This window comes from Carlito syrichta, unplaced genomic scaffold (assembly GCF_000164805.1).
Source record: "Carlito syrichta isolate Samal-C Ts95f unplaced genomic scaffold, Tarsius_syrichta-2.0.1 Scaffold304744, whole genome shotgun sequence".
In the NCBI taxonomy this organism is placed as follows: Eukaryota; Metazoa; Chordata; class Mammalia; order Primates; family Tarsiidae; genus Carlito; species Carlito syrichta.
The window spans coordinates 58,594-68,486 of record NW_007248840.1 but is presented as its reverse complement, the minus strand read 5'-3'; the positions used below and the strand labels follow the sequence as shown (position 1 = coordinate 68,486).

Sequence of the window (9,893 nt, the reverse complement as noted above, 5' to 3'; positions counted from 1 at the left end):
GTTCATTTTTTTTTTTTTTTTGAGTTGGAGTCTCACTCTGTTGCCCAGACTGGAGTGCAGTGGCCACTCCTGGCCACCGCAGCCTTGACCTGCTGGGCTCCGGCGATCATTCCGCCTCAGCCTTCCAAGTAGCTGGAACTACAGGTGTGCGCTACCACGCCCAGCTAATTTTTGATTTATTGTGGAGATGAGATCTCACCAAGTTGCCTAAGCGGGTCTCGAACCCGCGGGCTCAGGCAATCCACTCATCTCGGCGTCCCAAAGCGCTGGGATTACAGGCTGAGCCACTGGGCCTGGCCTGTTCATTTTTTTTTTAAAGCAAGTTTTAGACTTCCTTTAAAAAAGGATTGGCAGTAGTGGAAATCTGTCTGGGGAGAGCTGGGCACACCTTATCGACAAGGGTACCTGTATAATGAACATTTATATACCTAACCCTGAATGAATTGTACCCCACATCTTTAAAATAAAAAATTTTTTAAAACCCCAAAGTTTTAGAAAGTAGATCAGAGAAATAAGGTGGATCCAACTCTCTAAGACAGGAGAGGGGGCCAGATGCTTAAGGAATGTTTGGTCAGAACTGTGTCTGTTCTTGAACATGTCCTAAAAATCAAGGCAGCCCCATGCTAAGCTGAGCAGCACCATAAGCTGGCAGCCGTCTACTACGTAGTTTTTTGTTGTTGTTTTTGGTTTTATTATTATTATTATTATTATTGGGTTTTCTTTAAAAGATGTGGGGTACAGTTCAGGGTTAGGTATACAAATGTTCATTATATAGGTACCCTTGTTGATAATGTATGCCCACCCCTCCCCAGACAGATTTCCACTACTGCCAATCCTGCTTCCCCACCTCCCTCAAGGCAGTACAAAAACTGTGTAGTTTTTATAAAGGTGGATATTGGCAAGAGGGAAGAGTGCATTGATTATAAATGCATACAGAAGTGGGCAAAGATGTCTTAAGCTGATGGGACAGCCAGAAAGGAGGGGAGGCCCAAGAGGGAAGAGGGACACTTCCCAGGAGCCTAAGTCCCATATCTGCCCTCCCTAGCTGTTCCATCAGCCTTTGGTGGGGCTTCTACACAGATTCCCTCAGGAATGCCTGGAGAACTGCCCGGGGCAACGCTTAGGCCCTAAGTTTAGGAGGCGTGTCTGAACAGCCACTCCTGTTCCTCCTGCCTCCAGGATATCCTCGTTGCTCCCAGTTCCAGCCTCCAACCCCTATTTCTTCCTCCTTAGAGGAAACCTACTTGGTCTGCTGCGGAGTGGTGGTGCGACCAAAAATATCAAACGAGATGTTAAACCAGCGGTAGATGTCCGCGTGGATGGTGTGGTATTTGTCACATATCTCCTGAGGCGAGAGACCCTCTTCCATGGCCTTGGTCTCCGTCGCTGTACCATACTCATCTGTCCCACACAGATAAAGGGTGTTCCACTGGCGAAGGCGAGAGTACCTGTAGGGGAGAGCAGCGATGAGGGGCCCGTCTCAGTCATTCCCCTGTACCTAGGGTCCCTTCACACCCCACCTTGAGGTATCCTACTCCAATGCCCACTCCTCCCTCAGAAGGTCTCTCCCCCAGCAGCTGGCTTCACCTGGCAAAGACATCGGCACTGAGCACGCAGCCAATGATGTTCCCAAGGTGGGGGACATTGTTGACGTAAGGGAGGGCACTGGTGATGAGCACATTCCTTTCCCCATCCACAGGCAACCTGGAAAGGAAGAAGAGAACAGTCCATGGGGGAGATGTGAGGGTTGAAAGGGATCAGAGTGCACCCAGCACCCAGACGAACCTGTGCCATGATCACAGGCTCATGCCCATCTGGAATCTTCCTGCATACGAACCCACAGGACCACACGCTCCCTCAAGGACCAAAAACTCCCCTGCAGGGTCCAGCCCAAGGCAAGCAAGCTCCATGTCCTGCTGTTAAGAAGCCTCCTCCCCACACCAATTTCGGTCCCTTTTACTATCGTGACTGTTCCTTTACAAAGAGCTCTTTCCTGGGCTCAAACAGCCCGGGCACTGACAACACTCTCCATAGGCTCTATCGCTGACCACTGACCTCTCCCATTTGCCCCAGGCACACATTACTATGAAATCTTATCACTGTGTAAAATTCGCCAGTGTGTGACTCCCTCTGCAAGTCGTTCCCAGTCTGTTTGTACACCTTGCCTCTGCTCTCCCCACCCCGTGTCTATCATTCCTCATGGCCTACCTCAAACCAGCAGGCCCCAGCCTTGCCTTCACAGCCAGCACCCCTTCCCCATGTTCCAGGATCGCTCCTGCCATCTGAGGTCACTCTGTGCAGTATTCCTTCTTCATGTTTCATCACCCCTGACCGCTACGTGGCACATATACTGTATCAACACACCCTCCCACACCAATACTTTATACCTGTCACTTGTCCATCCTCAGTTCGTCAATACAGGTTCCTGACTACCTCATGTTAACCACACCCCTTCTTCCCAGCAGCTGCGATGTACCCCAGGTCACTGGCACACCTAATTCATGGACCCCTATAGAGCTTATTTCTTCACAATAGAGCTAATTTCTCATGCATTCATTGGTCTTTCTTCCTGTAACTGTGATGCCATAATTTTCTGAAATCCAGTTTAGAAATCAGCTCCTGCCAGGCTTGGTGCTTAGCCTGTAATCCCGTGCTTTGGGAGGCTGAGGTGGGTGGATTGCCTGAGCCCACGGGTTTGAGACCCGCCTGGGCAATTTGGTGAGACCTCATCTCTACAATAAATTTAAAAAAAATTAGCCGGGCATGGTAGCACGCACCTACAGTTCCAGTTACTTGGAAGGCTGAGGTGGAAGGATTGCCAGAGCCCAGCAGGTCGAGGGTGCAGTGGCCGGTAGCGGCCACTGCACTCCAGTCTGGGCGACAGAGTGAGACTCCAACTCAAAAAAAAAAAAAGAAAAGAAAAGAAATCAGCTCCGTCAGGAAAACCTTTCTTCCCTGAGACTGGCTTTCTTGTACCCTGCCCTCCTAACCACTTTGTGCCATATCTGTACTGCACCTTTTATGTTGTGTTATTCTGTCACTTTTCCCATTACAAATGTGCTAACTGCTGTGTGAGTGCGCTCTGGGTACAGCCCTCAAGAGGGCTACATTCTACTATAAAACTGCTGACCGGAATTAGTGTGATGGAGAAAGTTCAAAGTGTCAAAGGAGTTGGAAGGAAGGTTGCATGCACTCTAGCCCTACAGCATAGTCTGGCTACGAGGTCTTTTTATTTTTATTTTTTTTGAGTTGGAGTCTCACTCAGTCGCCCAGGCTGGAGTACAGTGGCTGCTCCCGGCCACCGCAGCCTCAACCTGCTGGGCTCAGGCGATCCTTCCACCTCAGCCTTCCAAGTAGCTGGAACTACAGGTGCGCGCTACCACGTTCGGCTGATTTTTTGATTTTTTGTAGAGGTGAGGTCTCGCCAAGTTGCCCAGGCGGGTCTCGAACCCACAGGCTCGGGCAATCCACTCACCTCAGCCTCCCAGAGGCACAGGATTACAGGTTGAGCCACCAAGCCCGGCTATAACGTGCAGTTTTAAGCAGTCACTCTAGTGGCAGTGTGGAGTACAGTGTGGCAGGAAAAGAGAAAGTAAGAGATGGTAGGGCCTGATAGTATCAGTGAAGCAGCAGTGGGGATAGAGAGGAGGACGACTAGATCTGAGAACTACTCAGGAGGTAGAATCAATGACAGCAGGGGCGAAAGGAAGAAGTATAGATGACACCAAGATTTCTGGCTTAGATTTTCAGGTGGAGGGTGGGGTTGTTAACTAAGGCAGGTGACTAAGTAAAAGAAAAGGATCAGTTGGCAGGGAAGATAACAGCTTTAGTTTGGGGCATGCTGCGTCTGAGATGCCTACAGAGGTGAAGGAGATAGTCTGGCAAATGCGTCTGGAGCTCAGAATGGAGATTTAAGGGATGTCAGTGGGTAAAGAGTAGCTGCAAACATGGGTGAAGACAGAAAAGATGGTGAGTATTCAAATGATATGTTAAGAGAACTTAAAGGGGAGGGTGTAAAAATAAAAAGGAGAGGATGGAAAATTGGAGGTCAGCAAAGGAGACCTGGCAGGCAGGTTCTGGCTCTGCCAACAATTTAATACCAAGCCCACTTATCTGAACCTACTCACACTGGATTCTGCTGGGGCCTAAGGGGAGGCAAGCTATCCAGGCCCTTCTCCCAAGCAGCTACAGCCATGGCAATCTCCTCCTCAGACAGCGTAGCCAGTTCCTCCTCCTATGAAGAGTAGACAGAATCCCTTACCAGGGGAGGGGGACCCACAGGGTAAAGAAATTCTTTTTAAAGAAACTCCAGCCGGACTTGGTGGCTCAGCCTGTAATCCCGCGCTTTGGGAGGCTGAGGTGAGTGGATTGCCTGAACCCTTGGGTTTGAGACCCGCCTGGGCAACTTGGCGAGACCTCATCTCTACAATAAATCAAAAAATTAGTCAGGCGTGGTAGTGCATGCCTGCAGTTCCAGCTTGGAAGGCTGAGGAGGATCAGGAGCCCATCAGGTCGAGGCTGCAGTGGCCGGAAGCGTGCCACTGCACTCCAGTCTAGGCAAGAAAGTGAGACTCCAACTCAAAAAAAAACAAACTCCATAGCCGGGTGTGGTAGTGCGCGCCTGTAGTTCCAGCTACTTGAAAGGCTGAGGCGGAAGGATCACTGGAGCCCAGCAGGTCAAGGTTGCGGTAGCCAGGAGCGTGCTACTGCACTCCAGTGCGGGTGACAGAGTGAGACTCCAACTCAAAAAAAATTAAATTAAATTAAAATAAACTCCTGGCTGGGCTCGGTGGCTTAGCCTATAATCCGTGCTTTGGGAGGTCAAGGTGAGTGAATTGCCTGAGCCTGAGGGTTCGAGACCCACCTGGGCAACTTGGCGAGACCTCATCTCTACAATAAATCAAAAAATTTACCCAGGCGTGGTAGTGCACTCCTGTAGTTCCAGCTACTTGGAAGGCTGAGGCGGAAGGATCGCCGGAGCCCAACAGGTCAAGGCTGCGGTGGCCGGAAGCGGCCACTGCACTCCAGTCTGGGCGACTGAGTGAAACTCCAACTCAAAAAAAAAAAAAAAGAAAGAAACTCCTTGCTCTCCAACAACTGCAAAAATTAGTGACCAGCTCAAAGCCCACTTCCTAGCCACCTTCCACCTCAGGTCCCTAGGATCTGCCTTGTTCCAAACCTCAGGCTCATTGGTGATGGGCTTTCCCTCAGGGGGGCTGGGCTGGGGCTGCTTTTGGAGGTACGGCCGGAAAGCCAGGACACCTTGCTGTTTCAGCACAGTCTCTGCAGCTTGCTGACATGGCTCCTGGGTACTCAATGTCTGGAACCAGCTGCGCAGGGCACTCAGCTCCTCTGTGGGCACAGGAGAAAAGAAGAACAACAAGCATATGGACCCAGACTCGCAGGCAGGAATGGACCACCTCCGCTTTGTGGGCTTTCCCCAGTCCTCTCACAGCCATCTTCTATTCTAGGTGCCCTGAAAGCTGCACCTTGCATTGGGTCCTGAACATTCTACAGCAACACCCACACCAAGCTCCTGGGGCTAAAGGGATATGCAGTTCTCACCAGGCAGGTAGGCTGGGTCTTGGAGTAATGGGTATAGTGCTCCCCACAAAACAATATCAGTCAGAGATTCTGTCTCCTTTGTTGGGGAAAGAGAAGAAAAAAGTAAACAGGTAAGACACTCAGTTTCTTCCCAATGGTAATAACAATGTTTACTAAGCACTTACTATGTATCAAGCACTCTGTTAAGCACTTTATATTATCTCACTTAATCCTCACATAACTCAGTGAGGTAGGCACTAATACTCCCCTCATTTCACAGATGAAAAAAATTGAGGATAAGAGCGTTTAAATGTTAGTTAGTGGCAGTGTTGGATTTGACCACTCTAAATACAGTCTGCCCTCTTAATCCTTACACCATAAGCCTTCCTCAATCTTCATCTCAAGGCCCAACTCACCCCAGCCAGGAAAGGACAGTTTTGACGACTCAAGCTGTGGTCAATGTGAGTCAGGGCTCTCCGGACTGGGCCAAGAACTTCTTCACCCTTCTTGCCTTGGACCACTAAATAGTACAAGGCAGCAGACAAAGCTGGCTAAAATGCAAGGGGACACGGGTCAGCATGGCCATGCGGAGCCAGGGCCTGCCATCCCCCATGCCTCAGTCCCACCTGCAGCTCTGTCGCTTCCCATTCCAGCCACTGGTTGGTGAGGTCATCCTGCTCCCAGCCAGATAACAGAAAGAAATAGCTGCCCAGGAAGAAAGCAACAGATGGTGTAATTAGAGGAGCCCATTCATCTAGCTCATTTCTCACCCCACAATGAAACAACGGTGGCAAATAAGGCCACACAAAGGACAGTGAGGCCTGATTTGATTCAGCCACCCCCCTGCACCAATGACCAATACTGACCGGCAGATTGCACTAGTGGAGAAGAGGTAGTTGCCACTGTCCAGCTGCAAGACAGGGACCTTTGGCTGGGTCAGGAACGGGACCACACACTCTGAGGCAGGAAAGGAAAATGGGTGACAAAAAACAGGAAAAGAAATGCCTGGTCAACTTAGGACAACCTCGAGCTGTTAAGGAAAAACGGGAAGAAAGATGGGCAGTCTCAACCGAGGATAGATCCAGGATAGGACCACCAAAAGGGGGTGGGTCCAGCACGGGCTGGAGAGGCCAGCAGGTGTTCAGCTGAGACTACCAGCTGGGAACAACAGATGGGGACTGCAAAGAGGAGGTGGTGCTATTGGGAGAGTGCTGCTGCCAAGAACTGAACAACTGAGAGTGACCAGGATGGCCTGAGAACTATCTGAAGTCACAGTGGGAGAACAAAATTAAGAACCTGGGAGGACTGACAAGAGAACGTCTTAAGAATCACCCAAACCACGCTGAGAATGAGAAGAGGTAAACAGAAAAGAGTGTGTGTGTCTTAGGAGGGGAGAGGGGGATTTCGTAAGACAAAAGGGTACGTGGGGGTTGTCATGCGACCAACTAAAGAGTGGAGGGGGTTGCCAGACAGGTGTAGGGGAGCGTTGGGAAGAGTGGTTTAATGGGGCCAGGCATGGTCGTGGATGACGAAGGAGGGAGGCTAGAGCTGAGAGAAGGGTACTATGCTGAAAGCAATGGAGGAAAGTAAAGGATGTGAGTGGGAGGGAAGAGGGGAGGGGGTGATCAAGGACAGCGGGGAAGAGGCCGATTGGAGGTGTGTGAGGGGGCCGGGGTTTTGGCCAAGACAACCGCAATGTCTGGAGTGGTTCGGTCCCGCCCCCTCATCCACAGCCCACCAGCACCAGCCCGGGTACCTTCGGGGCCTACAGTGCTGACAAGCAGCTCTGCTCTGCCCCGGGCCCTCTCGGCCGCGGCCAGCACGGGCAGACTCCCCGGAGTTCCCTCGCTCACGAACAGTTTCATTTCGCCGGCAATGCCACGCTGATGCAACCGGAACCGGCCTCCGGCCTTGGAGGCGAGCGGCCGCCGCGAGGCACGCCGGGAAATGGAGTTCTGCGTTAGGCCGTCGCCCTCACGCCGCTCCCGGAAAGTCGACTATTTTTCCCATCATGCAACACTAGAAAACCGGAAAAGACTACCACCGAGACGTGGAGGCCGTAAGCACCGCGCTAGAGCGGTACCTATTTTTTTTTTTTTTTTTTGGTGGGCAGGCCAGAGGAGTTTAGGTTTAGGTCCCGGAGCAGGTTTGTCCTCCTGCGTTGCTAGAGGGCGGGCATTAAAACTGCAGCCAAGCCGGGCTCGGTGGCTCAGCCTGTAATCCCGCGCCTTTGGCAGGCTGAGGTGAGTGGATTGCCTGAGCCCGCGGGTTCGAGACCCGCCTGGCAGGCAAGACCTTATCTCTACAATAAATCAAAAAATCAGCCGGGCGTGGTAGCGCATTCCTATAATTCTGGCTACTTGGAAGGCTGAGGCGGAAGGATCACCGGAGCCCAGCAGGTCGAGGCTGCGGTGGCCGGGAGCGGCCACTGCGCTCCAGTCTGGGTGACAGAGTGAGAGTCCAACTCAAAAAAAAAAAAAACTGCAGCCAAGGCCGGGCGCGGTGGCTCAAGCCTGTAATCCCAGCACTTTGGGAGGCCGAGGCGAGAGGATTGCCTGAGCCCAGGGGTTCGGGTTCGAGACCAGCCTAGGCAACTTGGCGAGACCTCGTCTCTAATAAATCCAAAAATTAGCCAGGCTTGGTGGCACATGACTGTGGTTCCAACTATTTGGAAGGCTGAGACAGAAGGATTGCCTGAGGCCAAGAGGTCAAGGCTGCAGTGGCTGTGAAAATGCCACTGCACTCCAGCCTGGGTGACAGAGTGTGACTCCAACTCAAAAAAAAAAAAAAAAAAACTGTGACCTCTCCTCATCCTGTGGTGGTCAAGGATGAAGTAGCGATGTCAGTTACAATAGCCAACTCTCTTAAGCATCAGAGATTTTGAGCAGGGAGTTAGGATGAGCTTATCTTTAGTGACAGACTGGAAGTGAGCGTACATATTCATCCTATCAACAAAAAAGAATGGGGCTAATTAAAATATTGATTTTGGCGGGGCATGGTGGATCACACCTGTAATCCCAGCACTTTGGGAGGCCAAGGTGAGAGGACTGCCTGAGCCCACAGGTTTGAGACCAGCCTGGGTAATTTGGCAAGACCTCATCTCTACAGTAAATTTAAAAATTAGCCGGGTGTGGTGGTGCGTGCCTGTAGTTCCAGGTGCTTGAAAGGCTGAGGTGGAAGGATCGCCTGAGCCCAGCAGGTCGAGGCTGTGGCGGCCATGAGCATGCCACTGCACTCCAGCCAGAGTGAGACTCCGACTCAAAAAAATAGAAAATATATAAAATAAAATAAAATAATGATTTCACAGCTGCAATTCATATACAGGTAGACAGTCTCATCAAAGGGGGGAGAGGATATCTCTAGGGGAAATGTCAAGTTGAGGGGAAGCAGGAAGGCTGAGTTTGGCAGTAAGCATATATTATGCAAGAAAGCATATATGTGTAATTGAGAAAGGGACCCATATTCATCTTTATGTCACTTTGAGAATAATGAAGCTGGGTGCGGTGGCCCATGCCTGTAATCCCAGCATTTTGGGAGGCTAAGGCAGGAGGATCACTTGAGCCCAGGAGTTTAAGACCAGTCTGGGCAACATAGCCAGACCCTATCTCTAAAAATAAAATAAAATACTTTTTTTTTTTTTAGTTGGAGTCTCACTCTGTCACCCAGACTGGAGTGCAGTGGCACACACCCGGCCACCGCAGCCTCCACCTGCTGGGCTCCAGCAATCCTTCCGCCTCAGCCTTCCAGGTAGCTGGAATTACAGGCATGCGCTACCACGCCCGGCTGATTTTTTGATTTATTGTAGAGATGAAGTCTATGCCAATTTGCCCAGGCGGGTCTCGAACCCGCGGGCTCAGGCAATCCACTCACCTTGGCCTCCCAAAGCGCGGGATTACAGGCTGAGCCACCAAGCCCGGCCTTATAGTAAGTCTTAAAATCAAACTGTGTGGTTCCTCCAACTTTATTCTTCTTTTTCAACATTGTTTTAACTATTCTTGTTTCTTTGACTTTCCATATACATTTTAAAATCAGTCTGTTTATAACTTTAAAAAGCCTGCTGGGATTTTCATTAGAATTATCTTGCAACTATAAGTCATTTTGGGGAATTGACATCTTTTCTGTGTTGAGCCCTCCGATTCGTGAAGACAGTATGTCTCTCCATTGATTTATGTCTTTGACTTATTCCATCCGCTTTTTACAGTTTTCAGCAGATCCTTTATATTATTTGTTCATTTATACCTGGGTATTTCATTTTTGGAGCTATGTAAATGGTATATTTTTAAAATTTGGTTTCCAAATTCTGTGTGCGTGTGTGTGTGTGTGTGTGTGTGTGTGTGTGTGTGTGTGCG

At 50.3% G+C, this 9,893-nt stretch overlaps 1 protein-coding gene across 6 annotated transcripts in view; it reads right to left on the bottom strand.

Moving 5' to 3' along the window:
- The window catches only part of MARS (methionyl-tRNA synthetase), a 25,101-nt gene extending 17,539 nt beyond the window's left edge, over positions 1-7,562 (bottom strand). For 3 of the 6 annotated variants that reach the window (XR_002482130.1, XM_021713811.1, XM_008060835.2), the window contains exons 1-9: positions 7,301-7,562; positions 6,411-6,501; positions 6,171-6,249; positions 5,961-6,095; positions 5,566-5,641; positions 5,180-5,352; positions 4,128-4,234; positions 1,588-1,704; positions 1,245-1,448 (exon numbers count right to left, since the gene is read on the bottom strand). Coding sequence is in view for 5 of the 6 variants with exons in the window: in XM_021713811.1 (XP_021569486.1) it covers positions 1,245-1,448; positions 1,588-1,704; positions 4,128-4,234; positions 5,180-5,352; positions 5,566-5,641; positions 5,961-6,095; positions 6,171-6,249; positions 6,411-6,501; positions 7,301-7,409 (1,091 nt within the window). In the remaining variant the exon portion in view is untranslated. Of the gene's footprint in view, positions 1-1,244; positions 1,449-1,587; positions 1,705-4,127; positions 4,235-5,179; positions 5,353-5,565; positions 5,642-5,960; positions 6,096-6,170; positions 6,502-7,300 lie in introns of all 6 variants that reach the window. The other 3 variants (XM_008060836.2, XM_021713813.1, XM_021713814.1) reach the window with 3 other exon arrangements.
- Between the last annotated feature and the right edge of the window lie 2,331 nt (positions 7,563-9,893).